The sequence below is a fragment of the Cygnus olor genome, chromosome 7 (genome assembly GCF_009769625.2).
Source record: "Cygnus olor isolate bCygOlo1 chromosome 7, bCygOlo1.pri.v2, whole genome shotgun sequence".
NCBI lineage: Eukaryota > Metazoa > Chordata > Aves > Anseriformes > Anatidae > Cygnus > Cygnus olor.
Window position 1 is genome coordinate 7,243,559 of NC_049175.1, and position 22,377 is coordinate 7,265,935.

At 44.5% G+C, this 22,377-nt stretch overlaps 3 protein-coding genes and 1 long non-coding RNA gene across 5 annotated transcripts in view; 1 reads left to right on the forward strand and 3 right to left on the reverse strand.

Annotated features, from left to right (window-relative positions):
- GLUD1 (glutamate dehydrogenase 1) overlaps positions 1 to 1,374 on the forward strand; it is a 27,716-nt gene extending 26,342 nt beyond the window's left edge. The window contains exon 13 of the mRNA XM_040563370.1: positions 13 to 1,374. Coding sequence (XP_040419304.1) covers positions 13 to 132 — 120 coding nt within the window. The 3' untranslated portion in view covers positions 133 to 1,374. The remainder of the gene's footprint in view (positions 1 to 12) is intronic.
- The window catches only part of LOC121072974 (adipogenesis regulatory factor-like), a 16,381-nt gene extending 82 nt beyond the window's left edge, over positions 1 to 16,299 (reverse strand). Inside the window, exons 1-3 of one of the 2 annotated variants that reach the window (XR_005821447.1) lie at positions 16,187 to 16,299; positions 14,365 to 14,427; positions 13,161 to 13,721 (exon numbers count right to left, since the gene is read on the reverse strand). Coding sequence is in view for 1 of the 2 variants with exons in the window: in XM_040563375.1 (XP_040419309.1) it covers positions 13,621 to 13,721; positions 14,365 to 14,427; positions 16,187 to 16,247 (225 nt within the window). In the remaining variant the exon portion in view is untranslated. Of the gene's footprint in view, positions 1 to 12,675; positions 13,722 to 14,364; positions 14,428 to 16,186 lie in introns of those variants that run through there. The other variant, XM_040563375.1, reaches the window with a different exon arrangement.
- On the reverse strand, positions 4,275 to 9,258 carry LOC121072973 (adipogenesis regulatory factor-like). Its single transcript, XM_040563374.1, has 3 exons — positions 7,145 to 9,258; positions 4,874 to 4,936; positions 4,275 to 4,446 (listed from the first exon to the last, which is right to left on the reverse strand). The coding sequence occupies exons 1-3, from the start codon at positions 7,212 to 7,214 to the stop codon at positions 4,349 to 4,351; spliced, it is 231 nt and encodes a 76-aa protein (XP_040419308.1). The 5' UTR covers positions 7,215 to 9,258; the 3' UTR covers positions 4,275 to 4,348.
- A 5-nt stretch (positions 16,300 to 16,304) lies between the features above and the next one.
- LOC121072977 lies at positions 16,305 to 22,170 on the reverse strand. Its single transcript, XR_005821451.1, has 7 exons — positions 21,958 to 22,170; positions 21,689 to 21,836; positions 21,208 to 21,302; positions 20,905 to 21,022; positions 20,670 to 20,811; positions 16,847 to 16,952; positions 16,305 to 16,434 (listed from the first exon to the last, which is right to left on the reverse strand). It is a non-coding gene; the product is annotated as an uncharacterized LOC121072977 (long non-coding RNA).
- Positions 22,171 to 22,377: the final 207 nt, after the last annotated feature.

Genomic DNA, 22,377 nt, shown 5'->3' on the forward strand with positions numbered 1-22,377 from the left:
TTTCTGTTTCAGCAAATCATGCGGACTGCCATGAAGTACAACTTGGGTCTGGACCTGAGAACAGCTGCCTATGTCAATGCGATTGAGAAAGTCTTCAAAGTCTACAATGAGGCTGGCCTGACCTTTACATAAGTAGGCCGTCACTGCTCCTTGTTGTATCCCATCCCTCTTGCCGTAAATGTACCCTCTTCTTGGAAAAGCTTATCACAAGTTTACATGTAACCACAAAAATTTCTTTTCTTCTGACATTCTAGTGGATTCTATTCTCAATTAGTTTCAGTCCAAACTAGTCTTTTTTTACAATAAAAACCCATGGATTAGGAACTTGTATACAAGCATGTATCTGAAGATAACAGTTCATCTGCACTTGTGGGGGCCATTCTGGGTATTTCACCTACAAAGCAAAATGGTACATTTTGTGTGTGAACGAGTGGTCTTGCCACCTGAGCCACTTCTCAAACTTCAGATCAGATACTGTACTAGATGAGCACTTAGCTCATTATTACTTCATGCACTTTTGTTTAATGATGTAATTTTGGCTTTGGCACTTTCAATAAGGCCTTGTATGATCAATGCTATTGCATTGTCAGAGGAAGAATGGGCCTCTAGCAGGGATTAACTTTGATAGGAGTCTAATTTTTATTTGTAGTAAAGCTTCAGGCCTGGTTCTCTTTAGGCAATGTTTTTTCTTTACTGTGCTGCTGTTATAGGACTGCATTTTATTGCTTGTTCAAGCTAGCTTAACTATCACCATGAAGTATATGTAGAGTCGACAAACTTAATATTTTTATAAGCTGAAACTATCAAGCAACTCTAGTTACATTTTTAAAATCAAGCTTCTATGTAATTATTCTGACTACAGGTTTTCTTTTTTTTTAAGGGATAGTCCGAATTTTGGTAAGCAATCATACCTAGGTTTTTAGCATTCTTTTTTAGTCTTTTCCTTTCGGAGGCATTTTGAAAATTAGATGCTGCCTCAGTGAACAACTACAGTGAAATTGAACCCAGAAGTCATTGGCCAAACTACAGAGGAGCTAAAATGCTGCTATAAACTTAATCCACTGTCTTAAGACATAGCTTTTTTTTTTTTTTGGGTCATCAGAAGATCTCAGAAGTTTTGTTTTGCACATACTCGAATATGACAAAATGGACCTCAACACAATATTGTATCAAGCACAGTTCTTAAAGTTCAAGGCTTTTGTCCAGTGGAGTCCCCTTGAAGTGCCAGATGTTATTTATGTAATGAATTTTTTTCTAAGAAAGACAACTAGTCCCTCCCAGAAACTCATGCTTTTTTCTATCTACTTTGTAACTGCATGACATAACATGGAGAGAAGAGCAGTTATTAAAAAAAAGTTGACCTTTCCAAACCTACTATGTTGGTGTATTACTGTCTTCTATTTCATGTAATAGCTTTCAGTTTTTTTCAAACTGAATTGTCACAACACACTTGTTTATTCACTACCTGGCTACTGGTAAGAGACTGTCTTTTAGTTATAGAAAGGGACTCACTAATAGAGATCTCTATATCAAACTTGCCAGTCAACAAGATGGCTGAAGTTATATACGGTTTAAATAGTTTCAGGTCTTTAATGTGTTCCTGTAAATTTGTATGGAGAACTACTCCCGTAGTTATCTTGGAGCTATAAATGTGTAGGATCCATTTATCTAATAGCTTATGCCATCACAAATGCTAATAACCAGGGTTACAAAAGTACTTTCAATCACCTAAATGCAGCATATATATCCTGACATTTATAAAAAAGAAAGCTGTGAGCATGACATAAGTACTGTGAGCAAGGTGTGGATCTCTAAACACAAGATCTGTATCTTGGATCATAGGATCATATTTGCAGGTGCTAGATAAGTACACAAAACTAAGATTGCATGCCTCTGGCAACTTGCAGTCTACTTCAGCTAAAACTTGGAGACCAAAAATTCACAAATTGTATTATTGAAAAATAATCTTAAAAGCTAATGGATGTATGCTATCTGATGACATGGTTGGTGAAAGCAGAGTGCAGTAGCAGTAAAGGAACTTGGCTAATTGTCTGTTTTCTCCCTCCCTGTCCCCCCTCCTTCTCTCTAGTAAACTACTCTCTCACTACTTCTATTTGGCTGTGCAAACAGGAAGAGTGGGACCCTTTCAGTACTGGAGCACATAGGAAGCTAGCACAGGTAGCTAACTGGGGTATTTTCTACCTCCTGTCCTGGTTGAAGGGAAAAAAAAAAACTAATAGCTGTCTGGTGCCTAGCTTTAAATCCCCCAGTTCATTAGCATCTTACAGTCTTGTAATACGCACCCATTTGTATATGATTTCCCAGGACCTTCTGTAAGATATGCTCAAAGAAATCAGACCTACCACCAGCCATGATTTTTACCAAACCTAGAGATGAGCCTTTACCAGAGAGAAGCCTTTGAAGACTGAATTTCTCCCTCAGCCCACTTGGCTGCACTGACCTTTTGTTAACAGTGTCACTGTGGAGACCTGTGAGGCATGACTTTCAGCAGAAGGAGAACTTGGGGGTACTTTCTGTCAAAGACTAGATTCTTGATGAGCCTGACCTTTGGGGTTTGATTTCAGATTACAGCATATCTGAAGATTTGCCCTTTGCTTGTAGCTAAATGCAAGAACCAAGTTGTATTGGTGAATCCAGACTGCCGGTGATTGATGCCCTACACTGAAGTGATATCCTGCATTAAAGGGTACACTAGAACTGAGTATATGTGCAGTATGGAGCTCAGTTCCATTGTCATTATATAGTTAAGGAAAAAAATAAAACCAAATGTTCCTTGTCACATTTTTTTAGCACCTCTCTCTTTTTCAAGACCAGGCAACAGCAACACAGAAAAAAAAAGTAGTAGTAAAACTTCACACATTTGCTGTGAGCAACCCTAGCCTTTTTGTAGCCACAGCTGAAAAAAGCAGTCATGGCCTAGGACATAGATTATAAATATAGCCATAATGTTTTCTTGCAATAACTGTAACAGGAATTCAGTATTTAGATCAAACTTTATGGAGAACACTCCCCTCCTTGCACAGACATATGCCACACACAAGCTTTGCCTCCAGCTAGCGTCACTGTCACTGCTTGCATTTACTGACATGCCACTACATGCTTCACCAAGATGTTTGCCAGGATGCTTGGTAGGGAGCCAGTTAATGCTTGAAGTCTGATTTGAGCACAGATTTGAAATGGTTGTGAACCATGCCTACTAGCTAGAGCAAGTACTACAGGGGTAGGTGTAGCTGAGTCCCAATAAAGACAACTACACTTTTCAGTTCCTTGCCTCCTGCAAGCTACTAAATATGAAAAGATTCTGGTGTACAGAATAGCCAGTAGAACGATCATTTTTCATCCCAGCAAAGAAATCAGTACTACATCAGTTTTCACTGAAGGCTCCTGTTACCATCAGGAGGAAGTGCTGGAACAGCAATAATTCTCACTATGATTTCAAGATGCTAGTGATCTCTAAATTATACCATTAAAAATTACCAACTTTGTAGTGCCCAGTTCCTGACTGAAGTAGCAAATCAGTTCATCTCATCGCTCTTAAAGTTCGTATGCATGCAAGGTGCTGACTTTGTTTCAGCCCAGACTTGCTCTTTGTTCTTCTGGCTCATGTTTGATTACTGTCCATCTGCATTTGATGGGAACCATGCAAATGTGATGCCTCCCTTGCTGTACTGTGCACTGCATTACAGATCAACACTTTGCTGTGGAGAGCTGTTCAAGTTACACTGACAATCCAGCTCAGGCAGCATTAAGCAGTTCAGTGGTGAGTTAAGCGCTTTCACCAGCAGTTTTTTTTTTGCTGTTACTTTTTTGCTGTTAACATTGATTCCAGTATCATGGCACTGTTTATGGTGGTTCTGTGTACCTTAAATACAGTTGAGCCTTCATTTGCACAATTCCTAATCACAATTTTACAGATAAGATCAGAAGTGAGAGTAGTCACAGAAGCAATAGGTACATACCTTGTCTTGAAATGGGTGTTTAGGTGCTCAGCTTTTGAGACTTGCTCTAATGGGGCCCTAACTTAAGCTCAGTGACTGCATGAGAGAGGACCCTAAATTGCAAGTCCTTGGCTTGCATTGTGCCCATTCACAACCATCCCTTAGCTCACACAAAGAGATGGTGTTTGGCTGGATTAATGGCATAGCACAACTTCAGCAGTCTGCTCTGTGCAGTAATCCAGTCTTTCTACACCAGTGACTATGATTCAATGTGTGTAACCAAAGTGACCCCAAAGAATGCACGCAACCCATGTAGATTATAGGGGTTTTATTTAAGAGTACATGCAGTAAAAATTTACAAGAAGTTCGGTGGTGTTACATTATCATCTTCATTGTCCAAAGCTTTTGCCCCAGGAAGTTGCTTGATTTGCTACATTTTTTACAGCTTTTTCCCCAGTTTCAGCTGCTTTGTAGACTTCATCAAGAGCTTTTAAAACAGAAAAAACATAGGTAACTATCATTACTACAATAGTTGCTCTTTCTCACCAGGTGCAGGTGAGAGGGGAGTCTAAAGGGGATCATAGGAGGTACTAAAGGAGTCTGGTTGTAGTACAGTTCTGCCCAGGCAGGGAAAGAGGCTGAAGTGGCCTTGTTGCTTTTTGCTGGTCAGCCCTGGGACGGCAGTACAGCCTTACTAGGAGGGGGCTGCATCCTCAGAGCCCCCACATCAGCACTGAAGTGCTGTGCTCTGGGTGGAGAGTATTGGGAAAGCAGGGCTCTCCCCTGCTGCTGTCACTGAGGGCACCAACATATCCAGCAGCCTCTCACAAGATGAGGGGTGCTGGGGCAGAGGTGAGGGACCTATCTGGGATTTCACTGGAATGGCATTAAAAGAAGTAGAAACAGTATTGTACCTTTCTGACCAGCATCCTTAGCCTGATCCACTGCTTGCTGCACAGTCTGACCCACTGTGTTAACTGGAATTAAGAAAACAAGTGTAAATTAAGCAGTCCATCCTTTTCCTAAATTCAGTAATGACAACTTTGAAGGGTTACCTAAAAAAAAAAAGGGGGGGGTAAGGGTAAACAGCCTTCAGTTCAACCTGCATGTTTTATTGATCTTGGCACCAAATGCTGCCTTCTAAAGGCATTGATCTGCTCTGCCCAGCAGCCACTGCAGGAAAGGCTGAGTGAGTCAGAAAGAGGATGCAAGCACACTGTGAGGGGCTATTGCTTGGGTGAGAGGACAGCACTGAAGCTTTAGACACTCCCAACCCACTTAAGAACTCCTCCAGGCTTGGACTGAGTGACTGTCCTACAGTAGCTGTTGCATTAACGCTGTCTCATAAACCAGCAGCCTATTTCACCCTCAGTTCCTAAGACCTTTTACTGCTTAAAAGCTACGCTAATTATCAGCAATCATCTTTTGATGCAGTTTACTAACTGGTGGATGATGCGGGCTGATCAAGGCTAAGAAAAATGCTTTCTGTACCAATCCCAGGTCACATCCAAGTTCATGGCTCCCTTTAGGAGCTCTGGAGCAGGTGCCAATTTTAGATGCTAGCAAAGACCAGTTGTTCCACTCTAAACTTAGCAATGCCTCAGGGGACTAAACCCTCAGGGCACATGCAGGCACCACTGAAATATTTCAAAGATATTTTAATTAATAGTTGCAGAACCACCAGGTGGGCAGTCTTGTTCTGCTTTGAGAGAAGTGGCACAACAACCTCCTTCCCCCTTTTGTTTTCATTTAATGAGGATTTGGAGGATACCTCTACTGATAACACTTCCGAGACTGGGTGCGGCACTGGCAGTGAAACAGCACAAGTTGAGCACCACGTGCTGTTTATTTACTGCCTCTCATCAAGGCATGCAATAGTGCATGGAAGTGGTCAGAGTCAGGCCAGTGCCTGGGATCTCCTGTTGTTGCTCCAGCTCCATCCGGAAGAGAAGCTGGACTGCAGCATGGGGCATGCTGGAAAGATGCGTGTGGGGTTCAGACCAAGGTGTCTGCTGGTATCCAGAGATGGTTCAGCATCAAGCACTTTGGGCAAGAGGGGAAAGGGACATGCTAAAGTGGACAAATGCCATGTTTAAAACTTTCATATCAGTCTTCTAGCAGAAAAAAAAACAGTAATGTTCCTCTAATATTAAGAAACAGAGCATGAACATTAGAAACCCTCCACCAAAAAAAAAAAAACACATCTAGGGCTGCTGTATAGCAAAAGGAAGAGGGAATCTTCATTCAAAAACAAGAAGTGGTGGTTACCCTCTGCTTGATTCCTGGTGTGTTTATTTCATGCTTCAGCATAAACAGTTGGTTTCAGAACCAACTCAAATTCATAGGAATAGGGGGTAGTGAGTGTGGGGTTAGGGCTCTTTCATCTCCTAGCAAGCTGACCCAGGAATAGATGGTAAATTAGTAGCAGGCTTAACACTTGCTTCACTGAGCACTGCCTGGGGATCTGCCCATTAGGAAATAATAATAATAAAAAAAACCAGCTCCTATTTCTACTGCATTTGAGGTCACAGTATCCAGTTTCAAGACTCACTTTCCATGATATTAGGTAATCTCAACCCTAACACCTCAGGAATTGCATCACTGAGGAGTCTGCTTGGCTTCACCAGCGGTGGCTCACCTAAGTGGCACACTCCTTAATTCTGGAGAAATGCTGGAAGTGTCACAACAGCAAGACTCAGGTGCCCAAGCCCGTGATTACACCAAGGCTTTTAGTGGCATGAGCAGCTACAACATCAGCTGGGCTGGAACAGATCAAAGACCTCAGAGCTTCAGGAAGCTAATCCATTACACTACTACAAAACTCGTATTTATCATGGCTGTTCATAGGCTTTTTTTTTTTTTTTTTTAAACACTAAGTCACCTCACCTCCTCTATCAGCTTTCTACTGTCCTCGTCTCTTCAGGAGATCATCTAGATACCCACTTGTTAAAAGTGAGCAGGAGAAGTATTTAGAAACCAGTTAGTACTGGTCCCTTACTGTAGTACCAGAGGGTTTTGGAGACATACCAACCACACCCCTGAGGAGAGCATCTATAAAGCCAAGTTCACATGTGAGACATTTGCTCCATGCTGCAGAACAGAAAGCCCACTGGGGTGCAAGCAGGGCACACACTTCAACACCTAAAGAGAGGTACAGGCAGAGAGAAATAGTGGTTTGCATTTACCTGCCACCTGTGCAGCACTTTCAGCTTGTTGTGTTGCTTCCTCAGCGAGCTTCTTCCCAATCCCAAACATGATTGTTTTCAGTCTGCTCTCTCCACAGAGGATGGGTGATCAGGTCCCTAAGTTTGGTTCTGTTACAGTGTTCAGCAAAGTGCAGCTTTTTATAGACAAAGCGGAACTCCTCCCAGTAGTTAGAGGGCAAATGCAGGCTGGAGCACGGAATAGCTGTGAGCCCTTGTTAGGTGATTAATATACGATGCATAAAAGGGTGAAGAGACATTGCTGTTTGTTGTGCTTTCCTCCCCAGAGAGGGGGTGTGGATTAATCAGCAGAAGTTTTCCGTAGCCCAGGAATAAAAGCTTTGTTTTTCTATGGCAAGAAGTTGGTAAACAGAGTGCATTCCACAGCTGTCCTTATGAAACCTTCCCAGGAGGCTGCCGGGGGCAAAAACATCCAAAATCCTCAGCTGAAGAATTGCCTAAACGAGCTCTGGTATTTCAAAGCCTTACATAGAAAAGTATCCAGTTTCAGAGGATTCTTGCTGACTTTTTCCCTCCTCCAGTCAAGACTTAAACACAGAGTTAAAAAAGAAACAGGCGGGGCTAATATTGCTTTTTAAAAAAAGTACACAATGAAATCTTTGTTTTGTTAGACAAGCCTAATAATCTCATGGCGTGTCATAACATTTTAACTCTCCATTTCCAATACCCGGCTGGGGAGGCTGAAAATGGACAGCTGGCACCCTTCCTCCACCCCCACAGTGCACGCTTGCAGGATCCAGCACAAGGAGCAGTTACAGACAGGTTTTTCCAATAGCAAAGCACTACAAGCCCAACCACGGTGCTCCCATGCTGCTGGGTAGGACAGGACGTGGCAGCAGGCCATCGCTGTGCTGGAGGCTGCCAAGTATGTCCTGCTTACCCTGTACCAGAGGAGCAGGATGTGGCCCTCCCTCTGGATATCCCTGTGCTAGGGATTATAGTTGTGACAGGGGAAGGAGGAGGAGGCAGAAAGCATCAGGGCAATTCATCCCCACTCCATTGTCTTTAAGAGAGCTCCTGTGTGCTGCCCAGCTGTTCATACCCATGGTGACCAAACTTGTATTTTGCTGAGATCATCTGCTTTCTAGTAGAATTGCTTTATGCACCCTTCCACACTATGTACAGTCATCTCTCACTCTGTTCATCAAACAATTGTTGCAAAAGTAGATCGAAATGTAATGTACCCTAAAACAAGATGCTGACCAGGCAGCCTGATCTTCTGCCCACAGCAGGCTCTAGGAGAACCTCTCTCTACCCCAGACATTTAGCTTCATGAACAACAGCTCCTCTACAATTGGCCCAGCTGCAAATTGTAAAGACATTTCACCATTGCAGTTCCAGTTTTACCATTCCAGTTTACATAGCAAAGAGACATTTTACCATTCCAATTCCTCACTTACATAGAATAGGTCATTGCACTCAATTATATAGGATACAGAGGGATTTCTGAGCATAGAGAGGGACATATCGGTATCATATTATCTTCTGACAGCACATGTGAAAACAACTTTTAGCAAAATATACTTAAAAAACACCCAACAGTATGACAAAAGTAAACATTTAGTTTTAAAGTTTTCCCTGAAGTTAAGAGAACTGGACATAAGTTAGGAACCAACATAACGTAGCAAAACCCTGAAATATTTCTGACAATCCAGAACGCATTTGACCTGGGGAAAACCATTGCACAACAGCAGAGAAGTAAAAAATTCACCTATTGTTCTCCACGCCTAGATCCATTTTCAGGAAACAGCAACTTCCTAGTCCTGCACTGCTACTGCTCCAGTTACTCACAACGAAAGATTCGTGAGGGCAACAAGCCTTACAAATCAGCAGCAGGCTTGCGCATTTCACAAAACAACAGCTTGCCTTACACAGAGGCACCAAAAACCCCTCTTCAGCACTAAGGGCACAGTCTGAAGATGCCAAGGCACAAGCAGGTACCTGACCCAAGCTCAGTCAACCACCATAAGCAAATACTAACAAAACACACAAGAAAAAAAATCCAGCACCTTTCATCACCAACCCAGGCTGTAGGACACCTACACCCTCTGTGATAGATAGCCACTGCCACCACACACCACCCCCTTCTCCCCCAGATCACATAGCCACCTCACACTCCTACCTTCCTGCTTTACCTTCCCCCCACACCTGCAGCCAGGCCCCCTAGCAGCCATTTTGTGACCTGCCCAGCCAGGCCCCTAGGCCCCCCAGCAGCCATTTTGTGGCCTCCCCAGCCAGGTCTCAGCTGGGGCAATCTTGGCCCAGGTGCAGGCAGTTTCAGGAAGGGCTCCCTGTGCTGCCACAGCAGGGCCGTTATTTTGCCAAACCTGGCCAGGGTTAGGGGGCAATTGTTGTAAGTGGTACGAGATAAGCCTGAAGGGAAGATCATCTTCCACAGGTGGCAACTGCCAGTGAACCTGCTGCTACCATGGGTTCTGGGAGCAGACAGCATTGGCAATGCCAAGAAAGGTTCAACAAGTTCATAGGCAGATCTGTTCATAAATGGAGGCCTGAGGGAACAGGTGAGGATGGCCCCTCTAACATCTGCAGTTCAGCAGTCATGGCTGCTTGGACAACAAGAGGGAATGGGCTGCAGAACGTCCAAGCTTGCCAGAATTCCCCATATCTCCATTCCTATTGGCATGGCTTGGTGCTGCTTCTGCTGTTTGGGAAGCAGAAGGCTGTGGGGTTTGGCTGGCACTTCTTCAGGTCATGACACAACAGGACAGCGCAAAGCATGCAGCCTCCCCGGCAGTTTCACCAGCAGCCACCTGTACCCCATCCATCCCCATCCTGTCCCTGTCCCACCACTCAGCCCCAGGGCCTGCAACAGTGGCTGCCTGTGCAGGGCCAGGAGGGCTGCGGGGCCAGGGGCACAGTGGGTGCCATGCTGATGGCACAGAGGCTGATTTGGGAGGGTGAGTCCTGCAGGACAGAGGCTGTATTTCATAAACCCATATGCCCTGGGTTGGGCACGTGACAGAGCCAGAAGCTAAAGCAAGCAGGCATGAGAGCAGGAACTGGAGAAACTGAGGCAGTGGCATTCTGGTGGCCAGCTACGGGGCTGGCTATGCTGAGCCCAGCAGGAGATGCAGCCGTGGCTTCCCCTAGCCAGGGCTCAGTTAATGTTTAACACTGCATGCCTCCCCAGGCATGCAAGCCAGCCTGCTGCACAGAGCGTTTGTGTTCTCTGCCATCTAGGTTTAACACACGCTCTGCTGGCCCAGCTCCTAAAAGTAACCCTGAGCGCTAGATATGCTTGAAGGGAAGTGGTTCTCGCTGGGGTAGGTCTGCAAGTTGTTCAAAAAGGGAAAAAAATATATGTTCAAACTACTTTTAAATGGGAAGAAGTAGGTACTCACGAACAGGAATTGCTTGCCTGAAATTCCTGGCAATTTCCTGTCTGAATATTTTGATATTTCCTATCAAAAGGGAAACTATAGGCATCGCCTCTGTGGCCCCTCATGCGCAAAGGCTGAGGGGCTTCCTCCGGACAGCAGCAGGACAAGGTGCTGCTGCCACAGGGCTCGGGGGCAAGCGGCAAACTGCCCGTGGAAGTGGGGTTGGGCGTGAAACCGACTTCGTGGCCCCGGCTGGCAGCCGTGGGCTCCTGCTCCACACCGTGGCCGGAGAGAGAAACTGCAGGGAAACAGTACAGAGTGCAACTGGCTGGGGGAAATGGGAGTTGCTCGACAAGAAAACGGAAAAACGTCTGGAAAATTGAAAATATACGTTTTTTTTTCTGTTGCAGAGAAGACTCTCTGGATTTTGTAAATCTTTACTAAATAATAATGAGTTTGGGAAAAGTTATTAGGAGCAGCTGAGACAGTAGACTCAGTTCTGGTATTTCATCCTTTAGGATTACAGGCTTAGTTGTCCCTATTGCTACCACTGATGGCAATCAGGGGAGCAGCCCTAGTGAATGGACTGCTGCAGTCAAAGCTGAAATGGGTACAAGGAGTTCATAAAACTCCATTCCTTGATAGCCCAAAGGTATTTATTTGATGGCAGCACTCACCTGTGCAGGTGGGGCCAGGCTGGGCATGAATCCGCTTTGATCAGACCTCAAGGCTCAGCCAGCTGGGGACACACCCAGGAGCAAATTTTAGGGAATTTGAGAACACAGCTGGTGGAAGCTCAGGTGTTAGATAACTCCACCTGCCCCTATGGCTTGTGGCACATGAGCTGGTAGGAGCTGTGAGGCTCTCGTTTTGCTTTGATGCACTATCTGGAGCCTTTTGGTTTAGATAGGAATACATGGTACTCGGTTGGGAGCTGGCTGCCTGTGTGATGCACAAGGGAAGGATGAGCCCCAAATACTTTAAGGCCAAAGAGCACTGTGAACAAGATGGTGATCTAATTGTGGAGCAAAGCTCTAAAGTTTAGCCCTGGAAATACTTGCTAGTAAGTGAGTCAGACTCACGGGTGCCTCTGCAACAGCATCTGCCCTCAGGACAAAGGAGCTGTGACAAACTCTGCTCAGGCTCCTGGGATCAGTGCTGAAGCAGCAAGGGCTTTGTGTCACGTCCCTGCTCCTGGCACCGAGTGCTGGGAGTTGCCTCCTGGTGCTCCTTGGCCAGATGGAGACCAGCATTTCTGCTCACTGGAGGAGGGGGCTGGCCTCCAGTGTGCCCCCCGCCTGGCAGTCCCCTCTGTAGCTGCAGCAAGGCAACGTGAAACCTGCATGCTGAGTGTCTGGCCTGTACCAGTAGCACAGAGCTCCAGGAACAGTATCAGTTGTTTAAGAAGATAAGTGGTTTTACTGGGAAAAACAGAACAAACACACACCATAACTGCCGATTTTTCTGTTAATATGAACTAAGAACTGCTTTGCAGAAAGTAAAGTGTAATGAAGACTAGTGCGTGGACTACTATTACCCACAAACACAACACCAAGCTGTGAAATTCCAAGCCTAAGTGCTCATTTTCTGAAGATTTCACCATGAGGGAAGTAACCATGGAAAGTACTAAATTTAAGTACTATTGAGTGTCGCCCGGTAACTGACAGCGCAATAGTGTTGCTCTTTTTCTGTGAGCTTGCACTTGGGTAAATATTTAGGCTTTTAGAGCTTTAAATGACAGTGGACATTGCATTGGGACACTCAGTGCAAAGCCCTGGACTATGTTTGCTCACAGGTGATGCATCACATATAGGTTCCTCTAAAGGTTTTTCAGTCCGTGCGGTCCTGAGCAGATTGCAGCCAATGCTCAGTGCTCTTCATGTTCAACAGTGGGCTACTCTGTCCCAGGACTGCACCAGCAAACACCAGTGCTTCCAAAAAAACTCTTGTCACCCTCAGCTCTTGGCCAGCAGGTGTGAGACAACAGTGTTTAAACCTGGCCTGGGCTGCCCTGTTTCTTTATATCCAGATGCCTTTAGTTAGTCTTTTGTTTTCTTTTGTAAGGCCCAGATTAGCTTTTTACCCAAAACAGACTGGTGAGGCTTCAATCCAGTCAAAAAAAAAAAAAAAGAAAAAGAAAAAAAAGAAAAAGGCAAATATTGCCAAAATTGCTTAGCAATGAGAAACATCCAAAGGCAAAGGTAAGAGCACTTACTGTGAATAAGTGGGTAATAGTGCCTTCTGTTGACAAAGGAAAGGCTAAGTGGGCATCCTGTCAGGCTGCAGCCAGGCTCTGATTGCTCAGCAATCAGCAATTTAAAATAAATATTTCCATCTCCCAGGCCAGCAGATTGCCCACTCTGCTCTCTAGCACAGCCACCTGTAAGCACCAACACCTTGAGAGCGGGTACCCGCTGTGCCGTGTGTGCTGGGACACTTGTGAGCAGTGCTCAGGGACTGCTGCTCATTGCACCTACCTTACGGGACGGTCACTGGCCTCTTTGGACTTCAAATCAAAAGCAAAGAGATTGGCAGGACATTGTGCGATCCTTTACTGAAAGCCTAATGACACAGCAAGAGTACGTTACAAGGTGATATATTTCCAGGGGGCGGAGGGGTGGAAATCTTAATAGTACTTTTTATTTATCTCAATCTGAAAATACAGCAAAATAGAATGATGTGAACAACCGACATGAAATATAACACCAGCTTAACTTTTGATTACTGAGAGGAAACTTAATTTCATCATGTGAATATTCTGGTGCCCCAGAAAATTAACAGTTTTGCTATTTTTGTAAGTACACTCAACAAATGTGCAATAATTATTGCACTGTTGTAGAGCAGGGCAATAACATTGCTGAAGCCTTATGGTCCATTTTGAACAGAACATTGTGAACAGATGTTATAAGATGTGCTAAGAGATGTAATTTTCCTATAGGAAGGATAAGGAGAAGCATTCTGCATTATAAATTTGTACTTGGGGAGGAGTAGTCATCCAGATCTCAACAGTTTTCATTCTTCCACACACAGGAGTAGGGAGTTGCAGAACTAAGATGATTTACATGCAATACTGTTTGCTTAAATTAACATTATTTCTTAAGTCCACATTTTTTTCCCAAAGCCAGACATGGCTTCTGCAGCTTGTCCAGTTGCTTTTTCTACACCATCCTGTGCTGTCTTGGAAGCCTTATCAATAGCTGAAAGAGAGGGAAAAAAAAATAACAGATAAGCAAAAAGCTTGAAAAAAGGCACCATAGTTTAATATTTATGATGGGAAGGGGAAGTGTGAAAATGTTTACTCTATAAAAATACAGGGATATATCTTGCCAGCGTCCAATGATAAGAAATGAGCTGCCAAAGCTCTGTGCTCGGCGCCCTTCCAGCTTTGATCATTAATGATTGACCCCGGCTGCTGCCTCAGCAGGTGCTTGGGGCTGGCCTGGGCTTACCCCTGGGTGGACTCCTTGGGGCTGGAGGAGGCAAGATGCATCGCAAGCCTGCTGCATCCTCAGGGAGGAAGAACAAAGTTTTGTCTGCTTTGTTCCCAGAACTTTTCTCTAAAGGAAGGCGAAATCTGAGCACGAGGCTGAGTGCCATGCACCAGACATGGTGACTGGGGGCAGGTCGTTGGTTGTGGGATGTCTGCCAATGAGCGCATGGTGCTACCAGGAGCAGATCCAGAGATCCTTTCCCCAGGAGTTTTGTAAAAGGCCAAATTGTCACAGACACCAGGGGACCGTCATCCCGAGTGTGCTCACAGGACAGGGGCAATGGGAGCTGCCTGCTGCGCGCGTGTTCAGCTGCTCCATCTCCTGTTGACTTGAACATAATTTCTCATACCTTTCTGGCTGGCATCTGTAATCTGGTTGACTGCATCCTGCGTAGCCTGTCCCAGTGAATTTGCTGTAATTAAGGACACAAAAATACATTTCCATCTGTTCACACTTATGCTCATAGGACCTCCTGATGTCAGTAGCTTTCCCTGTCGGGGGCAGGTTACGTCCTGCCACTGACAAGGCTGGGGCTGTGGGGTTTGCTCATGGGCAGCCTATGAAGTATGGGTGCTGCCAGAGCATGCAGCTGTGAGATTGTCCATCAGCACTTACTGATAGCTGGGCACATAGATGACAGATCAGAAGATAAAAATATGGGAGGAGATAAAGAAGCAAAGGTTAGCAGGGAGCTTGAAATGAGACATTGGGCTGCAAGTTGCTTATGTTGCACTACACCAGCTTTTATTGATTTTTTATAGGTCATTATGCTTGGAGATCTTTGACCACCTCACGTGCATTGTCCTTGCCGGCTGCTTGGATGTCGTGCCTTTTTCAAGAAGGAAGAAAACATATTAACAGAGCAGGACAGGAAAAGGGAGATTTAAATCAATCTAAATGAGCGTGAAGAGAACTAGAAGCTAAAACAATAATGGATCAGCTCCAGAATATAAAGCATTAAAGCACAAGACGCAGTGTAGTCTTGTGCTTTTGTAGACAAGATGTGTGATAGCTTATCAAAGAGTGGCAGCCATCTTATCACCTCTGCTAGAAGGTGAAATGATCCCTCAATGCCAGGAACACATTCAGGATGCAGCAACGGTTATTTAATTTTTCAGAAAGGAGTACCACCAGGTCTCTGGGTCTACTCTACATCTGCTCCCAGATGTGTAACACTCTACTCTACCTTATTCCAACTCCAAAGAAGTCAGTGAAGTCACTCACAGGTTTCAGCTATACAGCAAAGTGCTTGCAGGACCTAAATCCAGCACTGAATCGAATACAAATTATACCCTGCTAGGAACGGTCTGCACACAAACTCTAAAGATTATACTATAAAACGCTACAGTAAGCTATACACATGGTGATTTTTTTCTTTTTAATTCATTTAAAGGTGAAGCTATTATACTTTGCATTGCAAGGTTGGTTTCCAGTGCACAGTGCTAATAATAACAGAGTACTTGGTCCTACAACATGGGAATATTTATGACAGAAACATATACACAGGCTTTTTAAACCATGTAAAATCTGGTGGTCACTGATGAATAAGACTACAATAGAAGCACACTTGTATTATTTCTTACAAACAGTCCATTTTAATCACTTTAGGTATTACTAGAAGGCATTGGTATTCAGGCCAAGTAGCAAACATTCAAGGCCAACTCCAACTCTTGAACAGAGAGCAGCTTAAAAACCACCACACAGAACAAAAAAAGACCACACTGAGCAAAGCAAATGCTAAATACAAAAGGTCATTAGCATTAAAAAAAAAAAAAAGCCTCCAACACTTCAAACCCACCAGGTTTAAGATCTGTGTGGGGAGAGCTGAAGGAGAACCATGCTCAGCAGCGCCTGCACCAGCTCTGCAGAGGTGGTGCCTGGGCTGTTCTGAGAGCCAGGGCTGGAGCCTGCTCCAGGTGATGGCCAAAATGTAGCCCCAGGGACGGAGAGAAAAGGAAAAGCCATGCCCTGCTCTCAACGTGGGCCTGCCTGCAAGCAGGGCAGCAGCTCTTTGTCAGGACCTTTACTGTCCAGTCTCAAATGTTATCTGTTAATGGGAAGTCTTATCAGTTACAATGAAGCTAGAAGTGTAGCTTCAGATTTTGGTTTGGGTAAACGCAAGCCGAAACTAACCCCCCTGCAAACAGACAATGATATTCCATCTTCCTTACCAGCATCTTTTGCTGCACCTTCTGCCTGCTCCTTCAGTCCCTGGAAGCTTTTACTTGACATGGTGGCTCCTGATGCCTTTTCACAGCCCTCTGCTTCAATAAAGTTCAACACCTGGCAATGTACAGCACACTGTGAGGGGTGTCCTGCCCCGTCTGCTTTTATACATGTGCCAGGAGACCTGCCGATGCTTTTGGGGATGATTGGTGCAATGGGTGGAGTTTGAATTTGAGGAATGAGAGCTGAAAATCTAAACAGAAAAGACGTTTATTTACCCTTCCCAATGAGAGGGTGTGCCCAGGTGGAGATTTCTGCTTCATCGCGTTGTCTTTGTTTATAAGTGTTTTTTGTTTTTTTTTTTTAATTCAAAACCAGAAAAAAAAAAATCCCGTTCCACCATAACAGACAGAGAAAACCACTGAGCTAAGCTCCATAAAGAGCTCTGGAAAACTACTACAGCAATAGTACCTGGGCTCGGTCAGAGTTCACCCTAGCCAAGCTGGCTTCCTTCTTCTTTCTTCCTTCCCCAAGTGTTATGGTAGAGCTGAACTTCCTGAGGACAGGCTGCAGCCCAAACTTCATTTAGGTTTTACCAGTTTTAATCACAATACACTTTTCTGGTCAGATGCAATACTTTCTAATTGTGAGGGCTGTAATTTTACCTGTGTTTTTATAAGAAAATGCAAATCTGGCATCCTCCCAGTTGCATGTTTATGTTGGATTGTAAAAAGCCGGCATTGTGAAGGCCTTGCCTAGGCTGGGTGACAGCTGGGGAAAAAAAGACAAGAAAAAAACACTGTTTACTAGTATGACTTCGTATTACAGATTTTGTTGGTACAGCAATATTGTTTAAAATCATTTCCTCACCTAACATCACTACTTAAATAACAGTTTCTGGCTTTAACCTCTGTCATTTCACAGGTTCCTACCAGCCTTTGAAATTGATGTTTTCTGCCACCAATCCTGTGCACAAAGAAACTCGGTACAAATAAACTGCTGTGCCTGGGCAGAGCTGAGGGTCAGTGGGTTTGCCAGCTTCAGGGCTCCTCATTACCACCCTCCAGTTCACAAAGCGCCCTAGTTCAGACACTCACGCTCATAGCCACATTCATCTTCCTGAGTAAAGCCTTTTGTTGGGAAATGGGCACAAGAACAAGATACCATGGATAAACTAGGGTGGGAAGTGACAGCTCTTGTAAGTTCAGTACTTCATTAGTACCCAAGTGAGCAAGAGCAGCAGAAAACAAGCCTAAACACAGACTGCTTCCCTCTGCGGCTTTATTCGGGCTAGCACCGCACAGAGATCTTTTCAACTTCTGCACTGCTGGCACCACTCATTTATTGTTTTAGACAGCAATCCTCTTTCCTCCAAGACAGGTCAATTAGCATTTTAGTTACGCATTCCCATCACATATCTTCTCGATTCCTCGCTGATTTCTTTTTTTCTGATCAATTTTCTCACTTGGCTTTGCAAAAACTCTGATAAAAGACACCAATATTTTGGGGTTCATGGCAGTTCTTTGACTAAAACACCACCACAGACCTACTTATCTTTCTTGCTCAAACCCAAGAAACTAGCAACAACAAAACCACAACAAACAGGCAGATTTCACCAGTTCTCAGCACCCTCAGCCAGCTTGCTGCCGCCTCGATTAATTTTGTGTGGAGTCATGCTAGCAAAAGCAAGACATAGGCTTTCTAGCATCCTCCAAGAAGGTTGTCACAGCTCCAGAGAGATGTCCTCACATCTCTTCTGTGCTGCTGGAATTTCAGCTCAAGGGCCCCACTGGCTCTGGCTGAGGGAGTCTGCCTAGAAGGGAGAAAAGGAGTTTGGATAACATTTACAACTGAAACGTGCTTGTACTGAACATTAAACAAGCCCAATATTGTAACGGTATTTTAGAGGCAGCATAGCAGTATGGCTCCTAGTCTGATGTAATCCTTATCATTAATATAATCCTTATCATTAATATAATTGTCCTGACTACAGTAAACAAATAAATGAATACACAAATCCAAAACCAAAGTAAGAAAATTACATGTCCCCAGCAAAATGACATCACAAATCATTATAATATAATCCAGAACAGAAGAAATAATCATATTGGGCTAATACGTACCCTACCATGTAGAAATTCCGGGTAATACATGCTCTACCGTATCTACATGGTAGCGTACAAATTAGTCCCACATGAGGGGACCAAAAGGTCTGTGCATCAGGTGGCTTGCAGAGTTATGAAGCCACATCAGAAAATTCCTGAAATGTCTTACATCATCTTTATTTACTTTGTGAGTTAATGTTACTTTTTTAAAGCTCACATGAAGCATTTAGAACTGATGTTAGGTATACATCAAAGTGCTCAGAAATAAAAAGGATGATTGACATGAGCAAATATGATGACTTGAATTTCATTTGCTCAGGAATTTGCAGCAGTTTGTTCCTGTGTTTTCATTTTGTTATGAATATTGAGACTGCTAATGTAGATCAAATCTATTTCTACTTTTAGCAAAATAAGTATTTCTCTAAAGAATTTAGCCTTGTCTTGGCCTCCAAAGGGAGTAATATCACAAGAGAAACAGATTAAGAGACTATTTAAGGAATAGCAAAAGTAAAAATGTAACTTACTTCTAATTTTAGATCCATGAACTAAGCAAACTAACAATATGGCTTTAAATTAATTCCTGCAGGATACAGGTCACCTGACATATATTTCACTGAGCATCTCCCCATGCATGTTCAAGCTGGGCTTGCTGTGGATCTCTTGTGAGTGTCCTGGAAGTATCGAGCCCACGAGGTGTGGGTGGCCACCACCAGCCCCCCAGCACCAGCAGTTCAGTGTGCTCGTGGTGCCCTGGGGAACACTCAAAGTGCTGTCTCTGCTTTGGTAGGAGTTAAGCTATCCTGAACATCTGGGTGAACTTTTTCAATAACTTGGCCTCCTCATTAATCCCAGTCTTTGCTTTGACTCTACTGTATGCTTTTTGATAGTCTGCCACCGTTGTCAGAGATGATCCATCCCTCACCTGATGGACCTGACCTGCAAGTACTGTGGGATTGTTCATTTTGCTATTGTCAGCTCTCAACTGTGCTGTCTCAGGAAAAGAAAATCTAGGGGTGGGGCAAGGTACTATGAAGTATTTTGAAAGCTGAATGCCAACACCCTGCGGCCTCTGTGCTCTCAGTCTCTTAATTTCTCCATGGTATTGACCCACTGCTCCAGCCTCTAAGTACATCTACAGCCTTTTACTCCTCTTCCTCCCACGGATTACCTCTTTCTCAATGGGTTTCCTGGTTGCATCATTCTGAGTGTCCTAAGGTCAAATCGAACCGCCCACAGGTGGAAAATTGGTTTGGACTTTTGCCCCATTCAGTCCCTAGTATTTGCTGAGACTGTAGACACTCTGGTTAACACCAGCTGTGGCACCACGTTGTGCAGGCAGAGCCACACGCTGAGGTTCCCCTAACACTTCAGGCTATTCTAAAAGTTACTCTATGTGGGTGCATCACTTACTGATGCATCACTTCCAGCTGAGACGTGGAAAAACATCGCTACTGATGACAGCACAGCTGCTCTCCTCCAGTGTGCAACCTGTCCCACCAAGACGCTCCTTGCCTGGCTCCTCAGACTTCTTCTCTGTATCTACACCTTCTCAGTCTGATGCCTTAACAGTGCCTTTGATCAGCAGCAGGTTATTTCCTTTCAGGGGGAAGAAAAACAAACACACTGATTCCTTAAGCTCTAGGAGGGCTCCACAAGCCACGGCTCTGCCTGGAGCTAGTTGGCACCTTTGAACATGCAACCCAACTAGCTTTGAGACACTCTGAAAGCCAAACATAAGGCACTGCAGGGAAACCAGGAATTATTCTGATTTCCTTTCTGTTCCCACCTCCACCATGGCAGGACACGTCTCTGAATATATCACTCTCACATATATCAGTAACACAGCCTTTCTGGTGGCATTACCTGAGAGGTGTGAGAGGTACTTAACAACAGCTAGAGCTCATGTTTTACACATGAAAATAGCCAAACAGGGTTAATTAAGTGGAAAGTGTTGACATGTATTTGTTGTTTTTTTCTTGTTGTTGTTCAATTATACTTTTATACTTTTATATATTTATACTTTTATATACAATTATACTTTCACCAGGGCTGGGGTTTATAGATATATGAAGTTTCCAACAGTAAGGTAAATACAATGATGTGTCAGGGCTGAAAAGTCTTGCACAGATCACTCCTGAAGCTAACAAAGTATGTGACATTCAGCATCTGCATTTGCTAGAAGAGCCTGACACTAGAATGGCCAGGACATGATGATTACCTTAAGAAACAGAACTGTTTGCTGACAAAAAAGATGTAATTATGCTAAGTCAAGTGTTACTCATTTAAAAGATCAAGCTAAAGCTGTTCTAATTAAACTAAATTAGCCTTCCAGTTCAAATGTAGAAATTCAACTGGGAGAAAAGTAGGTCTGACTGAGTCTTACCTTGCAGGGGTAGTAATGTCCCCCAGAAATCCCCAGTCAGGTCTGCTTCAGACTTGAGAGTAAAATAAGGCCAGTATGTATGGACTTCTCATATAACTCCTGGATTGTCAGGCAATTTATGGTATCTCATGATATCCTCCACCTTGAGTATTTTGGGAAAAAAAAAAAAAGTAAAAAAAAAAGTCTGGTCCTTAGATTATAAGAGTTAAAAATATAAGAAAGGCTGGACTACCACCTTGAGGTCTGGCACAAGGCTGCAGAAGAGAGAATTGGTCCTGCTCTCCCAGGCCTAGTGAGGAGCTGAGCTGGGCTCAAAGCCGAGGTGAGGACCATGGGATGGCCGTGGATATTTTCTAGATACATAGAGAGGAAGAAGAGCCACAGGTCTTTGAGTTGAATTTTAGGGCATACATTATCTAGACATGAAAACTGGGCTTTCTGGTGAAGTGTGGCTTTAAGAAGTCTATTATTACCTGATTTGCATTTAAGTTAGCAAGCACAGGTTAAGGCATTCATGAGAGACCTGCTGCTTTCTTACCTGCACACCAGGCAAACCTCTTCAGAAACCCAGGCCTGCATGCTCTTCAGCCCTTGGCTAAAGCCTGGTTGTGGGGGGCTCTCAAGGACCAGGACCTGCGTCAGAACAAACCACTTGATCACGCCTAACTTTGGTTTTACATTGAAAGTAAGTTCTGCTGTTACAAGAGGGAAATAAATAAATAATTAAATAAATAAATCAGCCTTTTGTTGGTCATTTGTATGGTAAAGCTGAACCTCCATGGAGCAGCAGCCGTTCCTGCCTCATGGGACCACCGAGCTCCAGGCAAAAGCAGCGGGTTTGGAAGCTGGCCTTGCCATGCCACAGCAGGATTGAATTAACATTTTTTGTGAGAGCGGTGCCATGCTGACAAGGTCCATCTAAATAATTCACAGCATGAGATGTGCAGAAGAACCTCTTGGTCTCCCAGCTCACAGCCCATCAGACTGCTTTTGGCCTGTTCATCTCCATCACCGCTCACCTAGGGCGGTGAGGTGGCCGGCGTTTCCCTCAGGCTCCACCATGGGATGTTGTCTGACGCATCTCCTCCATGCTCACGCTTTTCAGTTTCTTTCCATCGCCTGTAGTTATGTCTGTGTGAACACCCATTAAAAGCACCGATATCCTTCCTACACGGTGAACCAAATAGGTGCATACAACAAAGCTTAATGAAGTGATTAGGAGACAAGACCGTGGCTCTTTCATGCAGACCCTTCTCCCTCAGGGGAGGCACATTTCCAGCTCCCTCACCTCTGTCAAGGCCGCTGGGGCTGTGCCCTCCGCTCTCCTCACCCAGGCTGGGGCCAGCCCGAGGCAGCTGCAGGGAGGAAGAGAAGGCTGCTGAGCCCATGCGTGGGCAGGGTGATGCAGGTTTTGCGGCAGGAGGAAAGGGCATGGCCTGACCTGCCTGAGGGCTGGCGATCGCCTCGTGCAAGGCCCATGAACGGCCCTGGCAGCTCCAAGCACGGCTGGGATAGAGCAGGAGCAGGCAGGGGCCAAACCCACCCAGCCTGCCCAGGAAACTGCCCGCTGGTGGGAGCAGAAGCAGAGCTTTGGGAAGCATTCAGGTATTTATGCAGTAGCCGGGCAGTGTTTTAAGGATTACGATTCAAGATACAGGTGTGTAAACATCAGTTAAATCATTTCCTTCCCACAGGAAAAGCAATGCTA

Bases quoted from the DNA above. Each gene is read 5' to 3' on its own strand.
- LOC121072973 (XM_040563374.1), bottom strand. From the start codon at position 7,214: ATGTTTGGGATTGGGAAGAAGCTCGCTGAGGAAGCAACACAACAAGCT. The intron at 4,937-7,144 runs GTAAATGCAAAC...TCTTAATTCCAG, and splicing joins AAGTGCTGCACAGGTGGCAG to TTAACACAGTGGGTCAGACT. The intron at 4,447-4,873 runs GTACAATACTGT...CTGTTTTAAAAG, and splicing joins TAAGGATGCTGGTCAGAAAG to CTCTTGATGAAGTCTACAAA.